This window comes from Zonotrichia albicollis, chromosome 3, assembly GCF_047830755.1.
Source record: "Zonotrichia albicollis isolate bZonAlb1 chromosome 3, bZonAlb1.hap1, whole genome shotgun sequence".
Classification (NCBI taxonomy): domain Eukaryota; kingdom Metazoa; phylum Chordata; class Aves; order Passeriformes; family Passerellidae; genus Zonotrichia; species Zonotrichia albicollis.
The window spans coordinates 70,396,255-70,418,453 of record NC_133821.1 but is presented as its reverse complement, the minus strand read 5'-3'; the positions used below and the strand labels follow the sequence as shown (position 1 = coordinate 70,418,453).

At 38.0% G+C, this 22,199-nt stretch overlaps 1 protein-coding gene across 2 annotated transcripts in view; it reads right to left on the bottom strand.

Annotated features, from left to right (window-relative positions):
• Nucleotides 1–5,344: 5,344 nt before the first annotated feature.
• The window catches only part of MED23 (mediator complex subunit 23), a 37,604-nt gene continuing 20,749 nt past the window's right edge, over nucleotides 5,345–22,199 (bottom strand). For both annotated transcript variants that reach the window (XM_005493575.4, XM_005493576.4), the window contains 15 exons: nucleotides 22,028–22,170; nucleotides 21,323–21,497; nucleotides 19,442–19,605; nucleotides 18,237–18,361; nucleotides 17,531–17,736; nucleotides 16,416–16,596; nucleotides 14,764–14,934; nucleotides 13,301–13,517; nucleotides 12,249–12,485; nucleotides 10,984–11,149; nucleotides 9,939–10,011; nucleotides 8,596–8,810; nucleotides 7,947–8,067; nucleotides 7,153–7,284; nucleotides 5,345–6,456 (listed from right to left, as the gene is read on the bottom strand). In XM_005493575.4, the coding sequence (XP_005493632.2) occupies nucleotides 6,283–6,456; nucleotides 7,153–7,284; nucleotides 7,947–8,067; nucleotides 8,596–8,810; nucleotides 9,939–10,011; nucleotides 10,984–11,149; nucleotides 12,249–12,485; nucleotides 13,301–13,517; nucleotides 14,764–14,934; nucleotides 16,416–16,596; nucleotides 17,531–17,736; nucleotides 18,237–18,361; nucleotides 19,442–19,605; nucleotides 21,323–21,497; nucleotides 22,028–22,170 (2,500 nt within the window). In that variant the 3' untranslated portion in view covers nucleotides 5,345–6,282. The remainder of the gene's footprint in view (nucleotides 6,457–7,152; nucleotides 7,285–7,946; nucleotides 8,068–8,595; nucleotides 8,811–9,938; nucleotides 10,012–10,983; nucleotides 11,150–12,248; nucleotides 12,486–13,300; nucleotides 13,518–14,763; nucleotides 14,935–16,415; nucleotides 16,597–17,530; nucleotides 17,737–18,236; nucleotides 18,362–19,441; nucleotides 19,606–21,322; nucleotides 21,498–22,027; nucleotides 22,171–22,199) is intronic.

The window sequence follows — 22,199 nt, the reverse complement described above, 5'->3', positions numbered from 1 at the left end:
CAAAAGTATCACACATAGATACTGCTTTTGCAGCACTCACAGGAAAATTTATATTCTAATAGGAAAACCCAACAAAGTTTTTCTTCCTCAAGTATATGATTTTTCTCTTTCTGCACACTGTCATTTATAGGTTGAAAGTTCCCCAGGGCAGAGACTGGCTCATTCAGGACCTTGTTTTGTGCTCTTGACTTTGACATATTTACTAAATAATTGCATGCCTTGGGTTATAGCTGCAGTGGGAATTGCCACTGAATTTTCAACTTCTCACAGATCATACAGATAATGCTATGCTGTCATTTTACATAGAACATGCTAATTTTATTTTATGCAGCTTTCAGTAGAACTTTACTAATTTTAAATACACCTACTGTTGATGTCATGACAGATACAGCCTTCAAATCAGCATGGAACAGGACACCTCAGTACAAAAGTTATGCAGGACTGTCAGACTGCTTTCTGTCTGCTCATTTTTCATTGTTTGTAGCCACCTGTCATCTGTTTATAATGATGTGAGACATAACTCATTGACACTTGCATGTCCTCTCCTCGCTTGTTTTGCAGTATTTAACGTTCCCTAGAGCTCACTAGATATTATGTCCCATCAGCAGGACCATAAAAATATTAGTATATGAAAGTTGTTTTGTACATACGAGGAAGGAATTGCACCTGAGAGACAGTAACTGTGACAATGTCTCTTCTGGATGTGCAGGCTAATTTCACTGTAGGCCGAGCTGAGCTAAATCAGTAATGAAATCCTATCTTAAATCTGGAACATCAAAGTTTCAATTTCTTTTTAGAACAACAATATGGTCAGAGCCTCACACAACATGTAAATTCTATACCTAGGAACTATTCATATAGTTCAATAGTTCAATAATGGAGTTTTTTCCTTTGCCTGCATGGCCCCCCTCTGTCTCTCCTCCTTCATGCAGTATTTTGAAGCCTTTTGATTCAAAGGTACCTGGGTTGCTTAAGAACTTGCCATGTAGCACCGATGTGGGGGCAATTAGATGGAGGGACTTTTCAGCTTTTTAATTAAAAATTAAACTGTAAAGCAGCCTGGGCCTGCTCAAGGCTGAGGCAGCGTTGGGACAGAACTACAGATCCTCTGCCTTTGATGGCTGAGAGCAACCAACAGCATTCCTCTCACCAGGACCCAGGATTCTCTCACATTTGAGGAGAAAAATATTGGAAGGTGCCCACTTACCTTTGAAACAACTCACTCCTATTGAATCTGACATCAGATACACACACCAAGTCATAGAGCAGTCTCTGTGTGAAACACTAAAGAGGTGAAGGACCAGAGCTGAGCTCACGAGAGCTTATACAGAACAGATATATGGGGGAGGGAAAGGAAAAAAAAAGTAAGATAAACCAAGGTAAAAAAGATCAATCTCACCTCCTCTTACAAAGAGCTTTCTTTAAATTGAAATTATTAGAAGAACAATTACATTATAAGAATAATTATATCAGTATAAGAAATTCTTCCTTTCAGGAAAGGGAATGAAATCTTGAAATCAGAGGACAGAGTTGAAAAAACACTCCAGAAAGGAGACATGGTCCATCAAAAATGAAATTGAAAAATCCTGAAAATTTGAAATGGAGTGACTGCAACCAATTGTACTGAGATGAAATCTGTTGCATGGAAAAGGACCAAAACTTGCCCAAGTTATTCTCTTTGAAATCCCTAAAATAAGGAAAGAAAGGGAAACAAAAAGACAGAAGAGAAACAGAAGAATTGAAATTTCAGAAGGAAAAATAAACCCAAACCTACTACGAGGTGAAAACAAGAAAAGCCAATGGGATGACCTGAAGCGCAGGAATACAGCCCAAGACTTGCCCAGTTGATCCTCACTGAAATCCCAAGATCTCATTCCTTTTCCTGAAAGGCAATTCTTCCTTGTTTTGTATTTCAAATTGCAGGTAGTCAGTATGGAAGAGACATAATGCTCACAGAGTATTGATTACGTAGGACTTGAAAGTATCAAAAATGTGACTGGCTGAAAAAAAAATTTGGTCAGGAAAAAATAGGTCAGGAAAAATTTGAATTCCCTTTTTAGACACCAGAGGGAGATTTCTCCAAAAAATATAATCTGGTCTTCAACTGTTTCTGTGTACAGTACCATATTCTGAACACTCAGATCTTCCTTGGGTCCACCAACATTTTTATCTAAGATGTGAACATATAGGCCATATTACACTGCTGTCCTTGATGTTTGAAATATGTTTTATTTATATTCTTCAAAAGCTTGCTGGAGGACCCCAGAGAGTGATAGGATTTGCAAAAATCTTCAAAAAAAATTCAAAGATTTTTAGACTTTCAGAATTGTCTCAGATTTTTTTTTCATAAAAGCCAATCACTTGATTCATTCAACAGCTACCAGATTTCATAACCAAAAATAAAAAAAAGGAGCAGATAAGAACCATGTATTTGAGTTTGATTTTTAGCATGAAGGCTTTTTAGGAAATAAATGGATATCTGTGGCTTGGCAGGCTGTACCTGAAATCATGCAGCCTTTTCTGAAGGTGAACCAAGCAGGGGTAATGTATCTGCAGTTCTAAAAGGTGGTGAATATTTTTGGCTTTCCCTGTGCCTTTGTTCCTTCAGCAAATACAAGCACAGTAGGGATTCTTTCTCTGGCTCAGGTTCCAGAAAGCCAACATGGAGAGGTTCCCATCCAACCCCACTACTTATTCACTTGTGCACCTGCTGTTAGCCATAATCAGAGAGATACCACTGTGCTTCTCCATCCATTCTTAAAATCGTTGTAAAATTTATCATTATAATCATAGTATCATTCTTAATCACGATTTCTTTATTGATTATAAAAGTCAAACCCCAAACCTCAGACTTGCGTTACTCCTCACTACTCTCATTCACTTTGAGTTCAGCAGACTGACAAATTTTGCCTTACATAGTTTGAATTTTAAAATTCAGCCATATGACAGCCATAATCAATAACAAACATATGACTGAAACTACACTAGAATTTTGTCTTGCTGTGCTAGCACTTTAGGAATTGGTTACCTGGACTTTAAAGGGCAAGATGTTTAACTCAAATAGCAAGCGTCAATAAGAATTGATTTTTAGACCAGTACTGCTGCTGAAAATGCAAATGTAGATTATTGCAGAAGAGATACCTTATTCCAACTAGTGAGGGTTAACACCTTCAGAAACTTGGTGAGTTTTGCAGAGAAAAAGTGTGCATGCTGGGGAGAACAGATGGTCTTCCTTTGCATTTTGCAACATACAGAACATGTAAATCCCTAATCCCACTAGGAAAGCAAGGGTCCCAGTTCACAGCACTGTTGGTAGGATGCACAGCCTTTAAGCTCTGGGACAAAAGTTAAAATCTAGTCCAGTACTGATGAAACCCAGGTTTTTCATTGATTTGCCAGTGCCAGTCCAGTTGAGGCAAATCCCACACCCATAGAACCAGACCAGCATTCCAAAGTCAGCTTAACATAACTGCACATGTGGCAAAGACACAGAGCACAATGAGGGAGATTTAAAGAGTTCCAACAGCTTTCAGGATTTGCTGCTGATGAGTTATCCAACTTCCTCAGTACACTGTCTGAAATCCCTGTGACTGAAAACAGGTGCTAGTTTAAACATTAAAAGGGATACTCAGGGTGCCACATAAAGCACAAAAACTATTTCAATATGAAATAGGACAATTCAGGAAGATGCTCAGAAGAACAATTAGAACACAGAATAGCAACATAACACTCTTTCTACAGGCTTTTTGATTCATGTGCTGGAAAAAGTGCTTACAGAAGAGAAGTCTCACTGCCAACAAAAGTCTGCAAACCCAGAACCAAAATGTTGCTTCTTGAGTCTGCCCAAAAAGCCTTTGGGAAGCCTGCACAGAACAGTTCACTGGATTTTTGGAGACCAACTATTTGACCAATTTGTTTGTCTTCTTGTCAAAATGGAGCCCAATGGCATTAGAGTGACTTGAATCTGGAATGGAATACAAGATGAATCATAGAATACAACACTGAATCATAGAATTATTAAGGGTAAAAAAGACCTTTAAGATTTTCAAGTCCAACCTTTGACCAAGCACCTCTGTGCTCACCACTAAACCACATCCCCAAGTGCCATATCCATGAGCTTATTAAAACACTTCCAGTGATGGTGATCCCACTTCAGTGGTGTATTTCAGTGCATGAACAACCCTCCAGTGAAGGAATTTTTCCTAATATCAAATTTGAAACTTGAAACCTCTCCTGGCACAACTTGGGACCATTTCCTCTTGTCTTGTCACTTGTTACTTGGGAGAAGAGACCGACCCCCATCACACTACAGCCTCCTTTCTAGCAGTTGTAGGGAGCCATGAGGTCTCCCCTGAGCCTCCTCTTGTCCAAGTTAACAACCCCAGCTCCCTCAGCTGCTCTTTGCCAGACTCCAGACACTCCACCAGTTCCACTGCCCTTCTCTGGAAACACTCCAGCACCTCAATGTCTGTGTGGCAGTGAGGGGCCCGGAATCAAACACAGGATCTGAGCTGTGGCCTCCCCAGTGGCGAGTACTGCTGATACTGTAGTATTCCCCAGTATCCTGCTGAGTCCTGGGCAGGATACACTACTCCTGATCCAGGCCCAGATGCCATTGGCCTCCTTGGCCACCTGAGCACAGCAGGCTCATGCTCAGCTGCTGTCACCAGCACCCCCAGGTCCTTTTCTTCAGAGCAGCTTTCCAGCCACTCTGCTCCAGCCTGTAGCAGCCATTGTTGTGACCCAAGTGCAGGATGTGGCACTGAACCTCATAGAGTTGGCTTCAGACCATGGATCCAGCCTGTCCAGACCCCCCTGCAGAGCCATCCTGCTCTCCAGAAGGTCAACATTCCTCCCTAACTTGGTGTCACCTGTGACCTGACTCAGGGGGGCCTCAATCTCTTTGTCCTGTTTACTGATACAGACACCAAGCAGGACTGGCCCCAACAATGAGCCCTGGAGAACATCACTGTGACTGGCAAGGATCAGCATAAATGTGGTTTTCTGTCAGACTGAAAGTTCACTAAAGAGCACTCAGAGTTCTGTTACTCAAATTACACTTGGCAGAATTTAGGATCCAAGTACAAGAACAGCAAAAAAGCAGATTAAAGAACTTCCACCCACCGAGTCACCAACTTGTTTCCATAACTGGTAAATTTTTAGAGAGATATAAATCAGGTCAGAGCTGAGTTTATTAATCTGGACTCTATTTGTAACATGTTAAAACTGTCATTAATGCAAAGCTGATAGAGAACTTGGGACATGGAAGTATCCTTGCTATGGTCAATTCTTATTTTTAAGGTAATGAGTATAGAGAAGAAATAAATTTAACAATACCAATATGGACTTTTAAACTCTGGTGTTTTTTTAATTACAAATTTGTCCAAAAAGATGAGTATTTACAAAAGATTCAGCCTTTCAATTCTGTTATCAAAACCTGCTGAGCCCAGTACAGATAAACCCTAAAGCAGAATATTATACAAATCCAAAATATAGTAAATCAGTAAAATGGATGTGATTGATTTAATAAAAACTACACCATTTCCCAAACAGGAAAGATCAAATATGAACCAGCACAGCTTGAAGTGAATATGCACACTTCCAATAGATTCATTGGAGACAGCCTCCAGGGTGTAATCCAACAGTCTAGTAACTGACACTACATCAAACCCACTGAGGTGTGTTTAATGAAATCTGTACATACAAAATTTACGAATATTTTCAAAGGTTCAGTCTTAGTCTTTGGAAAGATGTCATCATTAACTCAAGAAAATTGATGCAATCTCTCTGTCTAGGAGTGTTTCCGTAAAAGGGCTTAAACAGTCCTCCCAAAAGACAAAAAGGATTTAAATTCTTCTGTTGGATGAAAAAATATAAATTTTTAATAAGGCAGAACTCAAATTTTAAAAGGCTGTTTTACACACAATGAGCATCTTTTCATATGACAGGCAGAAAAAAGGAAAAATCCAGATGACTCAACCCAGGATAGGGAGCAGAATATGGTAAACTCTTCATAAATCCATGTATTTGCTTGCAGAGTATCTTTAGTCAGTGCTTTCAGAGAAAGGCAGCATATCCCTTATCTAGCGTCTAGCATAAATAGCTAAGAAGATCGGCATGCACAGAGCTAGGCAGCTTCATGATGCAAAAAAATCAAAGCAGAAGTCTGTGTGTGGTTCTCAGTCCTTTCACAAAGCATCCCAGATTTCAGATGAGATGCTGCTTCCCTGCAGTCAGTAAGAGCAGGGAGTCCTCACACTGAGGTCGGCCCAGCAGTTCATCTCACTGGGTCACTGGCAAGGCCACGCTGACGGGCGCTTGGCTGGGCTGCTGTGCTGGGGACCCATTGCTGAGAGGCTGCTGGGAAACAGCTGCCTGCTCCATTTTGCTGATGTGAGTTATGAAGCGCAGCCGAAGTTTCAGAGCTGGTCTTAAGTTACAAATTATCTTCTCAACCTGTTTTAAAAAAAGAAAAAAATGCATTCACTAAAAAACAGGTGCATTTTTACATGCCACTACTGTACACAAACATCACATTAGCAGAAGAGAAAATGGGAAAGGTTACAGTAAATAAAGGTATTTACATAAATATTTAATTTAAAAAGCTAACTTTTGGACCTCTTCTGATAACCAATATTAAAAAATCCCTTCCTGCTGTAAGAGTTGTGCACCAAAGCTTTGTAAAAAAGTCACATAACTGACACTTTTAAAAAAGTGCATACTGTTATAAACTAGAGATAAATTGAGTGAATGATTTTTCACTGAACATGAATGAAGTCTTCCTTTTGTCACATGTCAAGCTGCACTACTGAATAAGCAATTAAGTAAAACTTTAAAGACACAGATTTAAATGAATAAAAGTTATGAAATATCCAATAGCTGTATTTCTAGCAATAGCTCTAATAACAGTATTTCAAGCACCCTGAAGCTGTATTTTAAATTTCAGACCATATAAATTAATCTTGCAATATGAGATATCTAATCCACTCCATCTGAAGCTTTTCCCACACCAATTTCCTACTTTGTATACAGACACTGATCAACTGTTAGCAATTTGTTGTAATGCTACCTGTACTGCTACTGCTACAAAAAGATTAAATTATTATATGGGAAGAAAGGTAACTAAAGTATCAATATCTACTGTTTACTTACTTGGTCTTTCACACTGTCACCTGTAAACATGTATTTCATATGATACAAGAAATCACAAATGGGATCCATGTAGTTCAGGTGTGAGCTGTACCGATCTGCATTCAGGAGCATTTCATAAAATGCCACTCCAATCTGTTTACACAGACACAAAGAGCAAGCCAAATAAAAACGGGTTCTGTAACGCTTTATATTAACAATATAAGAAATATGTGCTGCTTTTTAAGTAGCCGCGATTCCTAACAATTTACTTTCTTACACGGAAGAATGGACAGGTCTAAGCCATCCCATTATGCTTCACCAAATGATTCTGAAGTTAAGCTCTTCTTTCTAGCAGGGTCTCTGATATCTGACATTTTTCAGCTAATCTGCCTACGGGTGAGCGCCATCTCTTTTTTCCTCCCTTAACCTTATCCACACTGAAATGAATGTAAGAAACAGTTTATGTTCCTCCATCCTCATAATTCACCTCTTACATACTCCCAGGAAGTAAGCCTGAAGTATATTTTGCAAGTAGTTTGAGAGCCAAAGAAAGCACCTATTGCTTGATATTTCTGGGGGTTTGTTTCTTTTTTGCTTAAAAAGAAATGTACTAGGTGTTTTATCCAACAGGATTTCAGTTAACAGGGTAAGGTGAATACCAACTCAGCAACTCAAATCCTTGCAATTACTGTTTAATCTGTATAGAATTTAATTCTGAATATCTACTATGGATTTCTATCCATTCTGATTCACAAGTTAATTGCAAAAGTAAAAGAATCCACACAGTATAAAGCAAACCATGAGCCAGACTTTACCTCTATCATGCACCGTGTCCTCTCCTGCTGGAACCGTTGCAGGAAAGGGCCAACAAGGTGGTAAACATAGAGCAACTGGAACTCTGTTTTCACAATGGGTATCAAAGCTTCTGTGAGGAACCTGCAGTACGTCAAGACATGTACTACATCAGCTGTTTGGTTATTTTGGGTTATTTATTTCTTTCACCTGTACCAAATTCTAGCCAAAACATCACAGTCTCTCTCACAGATTTAGACCTTTATTTCAGGAACAAAACCAGTGTGCCTCTGGAAATATGAGCTATTCGAAATAGGGCAGCTCTAGAATTAGGAATAGTATTTACTGTTACAGTTGCAGATGCTTTAGGAACATTCTACAGTCCATGCTTTAAGAAAAAATTAAATTAACAAAAGCATAAAAGCTAATCTAGATTCAAAAAAGCTTATTAACAGCAGTCACACTACATGACAGCCCTAAAGCCTACAGACAACCAGAGTTATGTCAAAGGAAGAGGGAGCTGGAAAAAACCTTATGATGCATCTGGCAAGTCTTAGAGCTCCTCTGTACATATTTATTCACTGGTATAAGTGCTATAGGTAGACCTTTGTTATCCACATTATGTGTGGAATTTAAAAGACAAATTGCATTATCAAATATCATTGCACCTACTTAGGAATGAGAGAAAGCTGTCCAATGCTGGAATGATGCCAGACTGCATGTGCCAAAGCCAAAGTGTAGCTACAACTCATCTCAGAGTAAGACTGGTGACACGCTGTGAAGTCAAACAGCTGGAATGGGTAACCAACCCACTCGGTCTCTGATGTCAGGCTAGGACTGTTGATGACATTCACAATGCAATCATGGAGAACAATCCAGTATGGTTCCTGGGGAAAAAAAAAAAAAACAAAAGAACAGACCCAAAAATTCAGAATTGTTTATAAAAAGAACATCACCTAAGACACTGCTTCCTTAGCTTTTTCTGCTATTATGGCATTTCTAAAATGTGTATATATATAAATACATAAGTATAGGTATATAGGAAACTGTTATAAATGTCATATGGTATGCAAATGGTAGTTGATAACCATGAAGATGAAAATTTAAGATGCATGGTACAGAAAGCATCTATGTTAGTGGGTATGGCCACACTCAAGGGTGTGGCATTATAAAGACATATGTCACAGATTTAATTATTTAATTGCCTGATATAAAGGTCTATAAAAGAAGCAAAGACAAGGCAAAAGGCGTTAGTGAAAGAGGTCTGAGAATTATCTAGTTTTCTGAGTGAAGGGACAGACAGACAAAAAAAATCAAGATGGAAAAAGGAAATAAAAAAGGTACAAAAGATAAAGAATATAGATGAAGAAACAAGGAGATGAAGAGTAAGTAGCATTATAAAAATAATAAGGATTAAATTCATGTTGGCTTCTCTCCAAGAAGAGGAACTAATTTTTGGGGAAGAGAGGTCACAAGCTGTGACACATATAAGCAACACATATGGCAAGATCAAAATTACTCAGGCAGTCTTTGTAAAGTACCAAGAGCCATGATATTCAGAAGAACAAAGTTTCTACTGATACACTAACTGCAGTACTGCAGACATTTCCTTTTGCAATCTCAGCTACATCTCATTTACATGGTTAAGAACTACAGGATGTGAGAGGGCAAGCTATAATTGAAAAATAACTTTGCATTAGAACCTTTATAAATCTTCCTATTACATAGCTCCATTTCTCAATACCACACATAAGGCATTTAACTAAATAGTTAAGCAAGAGTGATTTACTTCTTTTCATCCCAGCCTCAAAATATTATAGAAAAACAAAACACCTGATCAATTTTTCTACGCTGGAGGAGAAGATTTTTCTCAAACATGCATGCAGCCTTGTGAATAGCTTGCTGTGGAATCTACAGATGTTGGCTGTAGGTTTTTACAATGAATTCTAGAGAGATGATAAATGTTTCATGGAAGACTAATTTTTTTTATTTAAAAGTACAACATATTGACTCACTGGTAAGGCTGTGATAATCAGTCCAATTGCATTCATCCAAGCCGTGATGTTCTCTCTTGGCACCAGGGGCTGACTAGAGACAAAGAAAAAGAAAACTAAAGCTCCAAAGTACTCAACTGCAATTTGTGCTGCTCCTGCATCTACAGACCAGGTGTACTTACACCAAGAATGTTTGTCAATTTGAGAGCACTACAAGTCACACACAGGCATTTACAGAGCCAAAAGATGGTATAAATGCTATTGGGATGGTGTGTGCAAAAATTTATGCAGGTGTGTTTTGCACAGCAGGTTTTGCACACATTAGCAGCAGGTTTCCTTCAAAGGCTTCAAACTTCCTTCCTTAAGCTTTAGTGCCTAAGGGTTGTTTGTCCCTTTATTGACTCCTTACCTTCATATGCCCCAAACAGAGCTAACAATAATATATTACTAAGCCAAATGAGGGTTTACCCAAGCAATTCCAGCTCAGTGACACCAACTGAATGGCTACAAGAATATCAGGTTTTGTCTCTGACCACAGTTTTTTCAGTGGTTCTCAAGAAGCAGCCACAGGTCAAATTCAATGCATCATGACAAAAGGTCAGCCTTGGCACACCATTCTTTCAAAGTACTTCTGACCTACATCAGCAGCAGGTAGGTTCAGAGTCCTGCCAATGATTCCTGTCCCTTTCTTTGCACTCAAAGATGCTGTAGTATCAACTGTACTCCTCTCAGCACAGCTCAAAGAATAACAGACCTTGTCCAGGCCTTCCTGCTGAGCCCAATGGATAAGACCTTTGCCTGCATGATGTCTTCCCTCTAACTTTTATGTGCACCGTGCCACGTCAACTGTTCCTGAAGCACACAATCCACTACAACACAGGAATCTGACACATAATTTTTGTGCTTGATCTCTGTCACCTTGTTTGTCATCCAAAAATACTTTATATATAAAATGTTACCCATATACACTTTTTTTTTAATAAGAAATTTAGTATCAGAGACTACCTTAGCAATCTCTAATTATGTATGATATATTGCAGAAAACCATTTCAGAAAGCCAACATACCTCTTCAGCACAACATTCAGCAGAGCATTGCCCACCTCCTTCCCTGGAACAGCCAGAGCCATGAGCTCAACACAGGTAACGTGCAGAGCATGGGCAGCTGGGTTAGGAAATTCATTGAATCTCCAGTCACAATTTGGAAATGGACCAGGGGATTTGCCTGCCATAGGTGGCAATGGTTAAGGAAAAAAAAGCTGCCTCAACACAGACAAGCATAAACAGCATAGTCATTAAAAACAGATGCATATACCACATACTAAACTGAACTGAATATTATTGAAAACAAGTTGAACAATCACATTTCATTAAAAAGACAGACATCCAGAAATATGTATATAAGATGCTGATAATCATTGGAGGACTGCATGAATATATAGCTATAAATATATTACACAAAGCCATGCAAAGGATAAACTTTCCTGATTAAGAGGTGGAATAAACACCAACCATCTCATTTACTGTGTGCTTCCAAAAGGAGAAAATATAAATAATAGCAATTTTCTATGCTCATAATCAGAAACCAATAATTTGCCTCTCTGCAAGATCTTCTAGCAGACTTCTAGGGAGACAGTTTATGCAAAAGGAGCATCAGCTTAGTCTCTGAAAATATTCCACTTTCCCAAACAAGACTGATTTATCTGAAATACATACAGAAAAGTTCTCCAGAGTTAACATTTGCATAAAAGCAGGGGTTTACATAATTTTAGCTTTCTTGGGAGACACTAAATAGACTTCTTTCAAGTTACACAATTAAGAAAGGTAAGTTCAGGAGAAGGAATGAAAGAATTTGTAACACCCTGAAGATTGGTCAACTCTTGTAAAGCTGCTCCAGAAAGAAGACAAAGTCCAAGAAGATTCCTATTCTCTAATTTGCCAGCTATTTCCACACCTTAAATATGGCACGGCCATCAATATTTTATTCTCAGTAATAGTAATAAATGTCACTAGAAAACAGTAATAGCAATCTCAGCAATATCATTTTTGAAAAATTCTTTAAAACTCACACTTTGCAAAAAGCTTATTTTTTTTTACAATCAAAATTTAATTCAGAAAGCATAAATATCAGTAATTGCATTTCTAAGTGATGCCTAAACAGTGAAATATTTATACAGCTGTACTGTACTTCACTTTCTCAATATCTTTTTAAGATGCCCACTAAGGCAGCACACCCTGTTTGGAATACTAAAGAAATGAAAATTCTTACTTTGATGAAATGAAGGTGTAAAACACTGTCACAGCTTACTTAAAGTAAACTTTTAGAAGGATATTGTCCACTAGTCTTCCAATAAGCTTGCAGTAGTAAGCATCATCAGGAACCCATGGGTTCTCTTCTCGGGGATTCATGGCACATTTGAGGTAAGTATCACTCAGACACCAGCCTGGTGGACGATTATCTTTGAGGGAGCCAATTATGGCATGAACAAGTTTTCTCTTGAGGTTTGTGCGCTCTCTCAAATGCCCCTCATAATAGTGAAGAGTGTTGTACAGGTAGGTCACTGGTCGGTCTGCCAAGGAGAAAGGGAAAACAATAAAAGCCAGAAATAACTTCCAGCATCACTATCTGTGGCAAGTAAAACTAAAATCAAGAGTTCTGCAAGACTAAGTTGCATTTATTTAAAAACAGCACATATGGAATTGATTCACGTTCTTTATTACAACATACTCTGCAAAACTAATTTTCTTTTGTCTTATACATACTTTAGTGTTTGTGCAGAACAAAAGAAGTTGAACCAAGAGGGTCAGTATTATTAACAGTTCACAACTTAATGGTACTATTAATATAATTGTAAGTAAACTGATTAAATCATCTCTTCATATACAAGGTATTAGATAAGAAGAATCCAGGTATGAAGTCGCAGTAAAAAAAGATAATTTTAAATTGTCTGAGCATAACATAGCAACGACACCTATAAAAGATATTAAAGTGCATTTCTAAAAGTGTTCAAGTGTCAGGTCAAGTTATTTGAATCTTAAGTAAGGATAGAGAGAGGAACTGCTTTTCAATTGTTTCAGTTTTGATAAGTGAAAGTTTGTTAGAACACAGGTCTAAGCATTTACTACTAGAAGGGAATGGAAGGGAAAGGTGCGAAGGAAGCATGAATTACCAAGAGATAACTGAATAAAAACAAGTTCACTGTTAGTAAGCTGAAATTCACAAAATATGAAATGCACTTCTCTGTGTAAATGCACACAGGGCTTAGAGAACAGGAAAGGAATAAGACACTGCTGTGCTAATACACAAACATTATGAATGAAAGAAGTGAAGAGGACATAATGATCACAACAGGAATCTATCCGACTGTGTTCATGGATAACTTACCATGGAATTTGTATAAACCTCCCAGATGATCCAATAAAGTCTCTAGTGATTTGGACACTGGAAGCAATTCCAGAAATCGATGAATTACAATGTCAAACACTGGCAGAAAGCGCAGGCATACATTTCCAAAATAAATTGGCAAGTACTGGGGCTGGATCTGAACTGGGGGATTCACCTGCTCTGCCAAACCTTCAAAATACAGCTTTTCAGGGTATTTCTGGAAGAAAAGAAACCCAACAAAATCAAAATCTCCTTCTTCATAAGTAATGGATTAAACATTCAGCATTTACATTGCTTTAAAAAGACACTTCAGAACCCTCTTTATCACATTTGAATTCAGTGAAGCTTACTGTAAACTTACTGAAGAAAACTGAACTCTGACTTAAATGGATTATTAAAACATCTTCAAAAAAAAAAAAAATCCAGAACAAAGGGTCACCACCACTCAAAATGGGCATAAGAGAATATTAAGAATCCCAAAGCAAAGCTGAAAGCAGCCAGTGCTGAAGTGTCCTTTGTCATGAATTTGAAGAGAAAACCTAGGGGAAATAAGCACTACTGGAACTTTCTGCATCATATGCTGAATTAGAAGACTAGAAATAGGATGAATGTAATAATTCCCTTGGAAAGAACTGTAGTGTACTCAAATAATAGATGGACACTGCTGAGGGCTGAACTCATGTTTTACCAGTGACTGAAATTTCTATATGCCAGGTTCGGTGACTGTGCAGCCATGTCAGAGCACTTCCCTGCTACCCTTACACTTTTAGTTAGGCACTGTCAAAACATTGTACAGCCAAGTCAGAGGGCTAATACAGACCAAACAGCTCCTGGATCAAACCAGGTGGCATGTATTGAGCTACATGACAGCTTGTTTTATCTGTTCTATCTCACTGTTTATTTTTTGACAGAACAGCTCATTGGCACAACCTTTTCTAGTCAGCAGGAACCAGTATGTCTACAGGAGCATTAAAATCTCGGCAAGTCTCTTCCCTAACACATCAGGCTATCATGTTCTAGTCACAAAAAAGACAGAAGTTGTTTTAATAATTAGAAGAAAATGTAAGTTTAACATTTGGTTACAGTAATAAAACATCAGAAAACAATATACTGTAATTTTATGACTGTAATATTGGTACAGTCATAAAACATCGGAAAAAAACTTCTCCCTATGCACAAAAACTGTTTTAAGTGAATTTCAGTATAAGTAAGATTATAAAATTGCTTGATTTAGATGAACAAGAATGAACATCCACCCAATTCTTAAGCTACTCCTGTTTTTTAATATTACTGCATTATATTTTCAAAATCATTACATACGTGATTTATTATTTTCATACTAGCCCAAATGAATTACAGCTTATTAGGCACGTCCAAAAATTGATAACACTGCCCTGTAGACCATGGCTGATATCAATTCCACAGAAATTATTACAATAAAAGAATATTATTAGTTGTGATACCTTGTGGTAACTCATATGCTTTGTATGCCAGTCATTCTGCAGCCAGTGTTCCGGAGAATTCTCCTTCACAAAATCACTCACTCTGTTTCTGAAATCATTAGGCTTCAGTAAGAGTAATTGGATTATGAAGTAACAAACTTGAGCTTCATTTCCTTCATGACTACGCATAGCCTTAAGTGAAACAGATTAGACAACATGAAATTACAGTTGACACTGTGGTTTGCTCTACAGCCCCAAAACATGGCAGCCAAATTTGCTACATCTGCACACAAATTCACACTGCATATACAGTCTTTTTTCAAGTGAAGCCATAAAAGAGGCAGGTTCAATCCCTATCTCATTTTCTGTTCCATGGGCAGAAGGTCTTACAAACTTCCCAGCACTTTCTGAAGGAATTCTAACTCACTCTTACTTGTCAGTTGTCTTACTGAAAATAACTAATTAAGTGACAATGAAGTTAAGATTGCTTTTAACCTCTGGCCACTCTGACATGATTTGACTTCAGTCTGAAAACCAAATTACAATTCAAACAACCAGCTTTACATTAAGATGAGATTTAAAATTAAATATAGAGGACAATCACTTAATGCAAATGTAGTTCTCTCTAGGTGAGTACTGCTTTATTTTATAGGATAACATGAAAAGCAAGAGAATGCCATTTCTGTCTTACTATGATGAAAGAAAGCACACTCAAATGGGTACAAGATTTTCCATATGCTTGTGAATGAATTAATAGCATGCCATATCCCATCTACCTTTTAAGGCTGCAGGAATCACACAACCATAGAATCATTTAGGGTAGGAAAGACCTTTAAGATCATTTAGTCCAATCATTAATTCAGCAGTGCCACTAAATCATATCCTAAAGTGCTGCACCTACACATCTTTTAAATATCTCCAAGGATGGTGACTCAACCACATCCCTGGGCAGCCTGTCCCAACACTTTACAACTCTTTCAGTGGAGGTATTTTTCTTAATATCCAATCCAGCATAACTTGATGCTGTTTCCTCTCGTCCTATTGCTGGTCACTTCTTATGGGAGAAGAGGCAGACACCCACCTGGCTACACCCTCCTTTCAGACAGCTGTATGAGCAATAAGGTCTCCTCTGAGCCTCCTTTTCTCCAGGTTAAACACCCCCAGCTCCCTCAGCTGCTCCTCACAGGACTGGTGCTCCAGACCCTCTACCAGCTCTGCTGCCCTTCTCTGGCCATGATCAATGTCTGCCTTGTGGTGAGAGGCCCAGAAGTGCCCAGCCTGCAGCACTGCATGGGCTGTGACTCAAGTGCAGGAGCCAGCACTGGCCTTGCTGAACTTCAGATGACTGGCGTCAGCCATTGATGCAGCCTGTCCACATTCCTCTGCAGGGCCCAAATAACTGCAGGGCTCTGGGGTCACAGACTCAAACCACCAATCACAACATTTAATAATATCAGATCAAAGGTTGCCATTGAATAACCAAGAAATGCTTCTCTGAAGACTCAGAGAACTGTAAGAGTGTTGCTTAAAGAAGTAATCTATTATTTTCATGATTATTAACTTTGCAAACAGTCACTATTTAAGACCAATCAATTTTTAAAAGATTGCTCCTAAAAATAAGTCAGAAAGCAGACTGCAGAAGCTGTCATCTTATCTTCTGAAGTGATACTTACCAAACAGAGTATCAACCTATCCAGTGTTACAATATTGTATTTCCACACCATGTCATTGAGGATCTCAATACATTTATTGAGCTGCTGTCCTCCTGCAGATGTAGAGAATTCATACACCAAAAAATCTGCAAATGTCCTGACATGTGCCACCAGCGCTCTGGCCCCAATTCTTTCTAACACTCTAGTAGGGAAGACAAAAAAAGGCAACAAGAAATTGTTACAGTTCCTTACACATTCCTAACTGGTCTATTTATAGCTCTTATATGAATAAGCAGTTTTTAACACAATTGTCTTAAACAAAAAAAAAAAAAAAAGACAAAATTCCCTCCCTTTTATTAAATTACTGAAGTAAATGCCAAAGCAAAGCAAAAAACACCGAGAACTCCTAAGTCGAAATACTATTTAGGAGAAATGCTTCAAGTTCACCAATATTCTCTGTGTTATTCTGCTCAGAACCCATGCTTTATTTATATAATTGCACTTATACACCTCTGAGGACAACCTTCTGCAAGTGAACTTTATTTTCCTATGCTATGCACTTTAATACAGTTATAGCATTATAAACTATTTCCTCACTGCACACTAGAGTAACAGATACTATCAGAAACACTGTTTCAGCAGACCTAGGAGGGACTGAAAAGAAATAGAACTCTTTTTCACAGCTAAAATTCATGCTATTTCTATTGGGAACAAAGTTAAAAAATCAGATGATTACCACTTCTGTAATGAATTTTCATCTTAATCCAACATTTGTTTTCTGAAGATATATTTCTCCTTTATTCATGTATAAATGTTAAGTCAATTAATGCTTTTTATTTACTATTTACTCTTTCAGACTGTTTGAAACACTGCTATTACAAGTAAATTGCTTAATTCAAACACCTCACATCCTTGTTTTGCACCAGGAAAAACATGCACTGCAGACCACTGCATTGTGGAACCAATCCTGAACACTGCACAATTATTATGGCACACTGGCTACTATCTAGCTCCACTCTCTTTTTCCATGCTATGCATGCTCCAAATTAATTAAAAGAACAAGCTGTTAATTATTATGTCCTCAGAACTGAGGATGCTACTGTAGTAACTTTGAAATAGCATGTTTTTAAGCTCACCTGTAACCAATTTGATTAATGTGATCAGTGTCTAACAACATCTTCCACAGGAGACAAAGGAAAAGCGGGGATGAACCTTGAGCAGAGAAGTGTGTGATTATTTCATTCTCACTGGTCATCGACTTCCACTTCCGGTACTCTTCTTCCACATTCTTCTTCAGGTTAAAACGGCTTTCCTGAGGCACGTTGTTCTGCTTGAAGAACACCTGAAAAAAGTAGGCTTTGCTGTGACTGAGACCTTACAGTAAAACATTTGAACAGGAAAATTTTGCCTGATTTAGCACTCTATGGGTTCCTACTCATACAGTATGGGTTCCTGTACCATACAGCCTTACTAGGGAGGGTTGTTATTTCACTGTGATACCTCAGTGACTGTTTAGTCACAAACAAAGCTACATGACAAACTGCCACAAGAAAAAATGGCTTTTCCAACTTCTTATTTATTTTTTTAGTTTTTAAACCATCTGAACTACCTTGCATCAGAAGTTTGATCAGTATTCCCCTTAGAATACTCTAGGAGAATATACTTAACACATTTCTAAAGAAATAGCAACATTATAATCATGCTGTATTCTTTAGGGACTTGAGATTAATGCAGTCTAGAGAGGGGAAGACTCTCACCAACCCACAAAAGGCACAGGATCTTGTTAAGAGAATAAATGCACAGTTATTTACAATTGTAAAGTCTTCAGGTTTAAACTATTACCTGCAGAGGAGCTGGAAAACAGCTTAGTGTATGTGATGCCCAGTTATGTGGCGTGAAACTCATGATAGTTTGCAGTATGTCCTTGCACCAAGTTCCCTGAATTGAATCAGAGCCTGTGAAAAAGTCTAGAAAATGGATTGATGGTATTAGAATTGCTCCTTTTGTCATCATATGTATCAAGGCTTTTCTAGTCCAACAGTTTCCCTTTTTTGTCCAACTTTTCCCAGCCCTTTTCTTTATTTGGCTACAGAAGACATGGGATATTACCTTTCTTATGCTATTAACAATAAGAAAATTATTTACAAGGTTTGAGCTAGAAATAAAGCAATCATGATTTTAACATTTTGTACTTAATTTCCTGTAATGTCACTAAAACAAGCTTCTGCTGATTAACTGATTAGACTTTTAGAAAAAAATTCTGAGGAAGATAATGATGGTGAAATTGCCAGACGCCATTTTATACTGCTTCAAAAAGGCTGCTCAGAAGTACCTGCCCCAATTAAGCTGTAGAAATGAAAGCTTCATTCCCCCAAACCTTGGGCTGATTTCACCAAAGGTTGAGAAGTGGTTAAAAAAATAAAAAATAAATCAACACATAGAAGTTCTTTCCCTTTCAAATCACCTCCACCTCCAGTCTTTGTGAATCTGTTGTTCTAACTCTCCAGTGTGTCTGCAGACTAGAACCATAAAAAGGAGAGAGAAAACATCTCCTTCAAATCTAACAAAAACCTGATCCATGTCACTGCACGCTGTTAAAATTTCAAAAGACACAATGAAAGCTTCCTTTTTTCTCTTCCCCAAAAAAGAAACTCAACATTCAGACTACTTTTTCTTAAAAAAAAGCTAGAGGGGGTGGCTCCTGCATGATCAGCACAGTTGCTGTATTTCATGCTATTTAAATAGCATGTATCATTCCAAGCATTTAGATTTAAAATAATGAAACTCAAAATAAGACACTGAAAAACCTCTAGACCCTAGTGTCACAGTGTCCTTCTGAATAAACTTTTTAAGAATATCTCATTGTCTCTTCAGTAATAGCTTTTTGCCTAAGAACAAGTAGTTAGAAATTAAAATTACACTTTTTTTTCAAAACCAGAAGTGCATGGGATATGTTCTATGACTAGGTCATTACCATGACACTCTTCTGAACAGTACTTTAGAGAAATGGTTTGACTACAGCTTTTACTGGGATGTACTGCTATTACCTGTCACATGTGTTGCCCTTGCCAGAGTTAAGATCAAAGCCCTGTTGAGTTCTTCTGATTCTGCTGAAAGAACTGTTTTGGGATCATTGAGGAAGCGTGTGAACTGTGGTTGGACTTCCGAGCTGCCCAACGCTGTGATTAGCCTTAGAGCAGTACTCTCAACACTGAAAGAAGGAAACAGTCCAGTTAGCACGTAATACTTATGCTGATGTTTCCAGGATTCCAAAAATACCTACTTTTTTCCTACATTTACTACTTCAAATAATACAGAAACATTTTGTTTTAGAAATTATGTTCTTAACCTTTTGAAAAAGTTCACTTTTTCTACTGTTTAATACATTTATCAAAAATTTTAGCATCTTATTTTCAAACAAAGCACTCCAAAGTAGATTTAGCAAAAAATTCCAAGTGTAGAGACCCTGATAAAGAGCCTCAAGTATCTCTAATTTAGTGCCCCCTTATTATTTTTTGCACATCTTCATCTAAGGCAGATAATATAAATAAATATATGCAAAACCAAAATAAAACAGCATGAATAATACATAGGAAGCTTCAAAGCTAACTACCACCTTCAAGTACACAGCACTAAATTGTCCTTATTAAAGAAATTAGGAAGCTGAGGAAGTATAACTTTTGATTAAAAGCATTTTAATTTCCAGTGCTTTAGCTGGAAGCACTTTTCACACCAGGTAGTTTGAAGTCATTGGAAGAATTTTTATAACATTGTCTTTGAAATGCCAAAGCCATAGTTTAGTTTATTCTAGTTGCAATGCAGTGCTCATTACAATTGACGAACATCTGTATTTTACAGACGAAGTGACAAAACAAGATTGAGGTCAATAAAAACATCAAGGCCTTGAATTTAAGGAGAAACTTGTGTTATTTTTTTATTTATGCTTGGTAAAGGATAAGCAACTAGGCAATTTCAATTTGGACTATGAAACTGAGAAGCCTGATCCAGTGGAAGGTGTCCCTGCCCACAACAAAAGAGTTGGAACTAGATGAACTTTAAGGTCCCTTCCAACCCAAACCATTCTATGAATCTGAATTTACTGTATAATTAGATTTTGTCCATATGAACTGGTAATAATGAAGTTACTCTGTCTCACACACTCCCACAAGATTTATTGTACTCTAAGTCAATGCACACTATTTTCCCCAACTTTTTGACAAGCCCCAGATTCTACATAGAAACTGAATCTCATCCTCTTCAGCTTTGTTAACAGTAAGGTAAACTCAAAGCTTTTGCCTGGAATTTCCTGCATAACCTCTCTAGACCTTCTCTAACCAGCTTTGTCACCGTTCTTGTATTCAAAGCAGCCATTGTTTTAGGCTATCATGACACACACCATAGGAGGGACTCCACTCAGGTTCACGTACAGTCACCATTGCTTTGCAGAAACTCTTTTTCAGATGCAGAGTGAACCAGATTAATCCTCTGACCTGACTGAAAATCAAACTTACATAAAAATTAAGTGAAACCAGCTTAACTCTTGTGATGGAATTAATCTTTCTCTACAGAAGGAAGTAAGCACAGTCTCACTGGCAGACCAGCCAAGCACTGATTACAAGTAGCAGGCATTGCCCTTTATCTACCATGCAAGAAGCACTTCTTGGATATGACAGTTCTGTCCAAGAACTGTCCTGTGTGCTAACCCATGACACTGCTGCCACGTGTGTGCAAGACACTACCTCTTGCATCTCTGCAGAGCACTACTACTAACATTCAACTGTACTGCTGAAACACACCCTGCTGAGACACCCCAGAACAAGTCAGTCACAGAAGTAAGACTGGGAAGTGCCATTTAAACAGCTCTCATAAAGCTTTCTACAAGAAGAAGGAATCTGTGTTTATGGACAAATATGGCGAACGTCACTCACCAGAGATGGAGCTGGTTCTGATTCGTTTGTGGCACAGCAGCCAAGGAATGAAGATGGCTAAGGAGCTGGACTCTGTAATGAGGCTGGATGTGATGCATCCGATAGCTAAACATTTCCAGCAGAGTATGCAAAATTCCCCACGCGTGAGATTTGAACACTGTTGGCAGGAGCTGACCTTATGAAAAAAAAGTTTAAAAGGTAAGTTTTACAACTGACCATACCTTGAAATATAACTACAGAGTACACTGGTTTTATTAGGCTATAAGTCACAGACAATTGTTTTCAAAACTGTATTACCTCCAAAGAGCATACGTGCAAGTGCTGTCTGAAGATGCTGTAAATGTATACAGCTTAATAATCTTTTGAATGTACACATACAGCAGACATGCAAATTATTTTGACAAGAGCAATTATGTATCCTGTGTGTCTCAAAGTAACTTTGCTTATGCTTTTCCATTAAGCATTTTTTTACACAACACAGCACAACTGGAAAGCTCCCAGCAATACAAGTGATGGCATAAAGGGACAGGAGCACAACTAGTCTGGAATTTACTGCAGCACTAGGACAACTTTCAGTTTCTTTTATATTAAACTAATTTATACATGCTGCATCATTATATTTTCAGTTTTACTACAGCCTCCAGTTTCCATTAAACAAATACTACTTAACAGAAAGAAAGGGGGGAAAAAGGTTTTCTTTCTTACTGATAAAGCCTTTGATGCCCAAGGACTCTATTTCCATATAAACCAACAGGCGACTGTAGGTTTCCACAAGAGCAGGAGCCAAGGCCACACTAGACTTTGCATGAGCCAGCTTAATTACCCTTGTAGCTATGCTGTGAATCAGACTGAGGAAAGAGAGAAAGTCTTTCTGAAT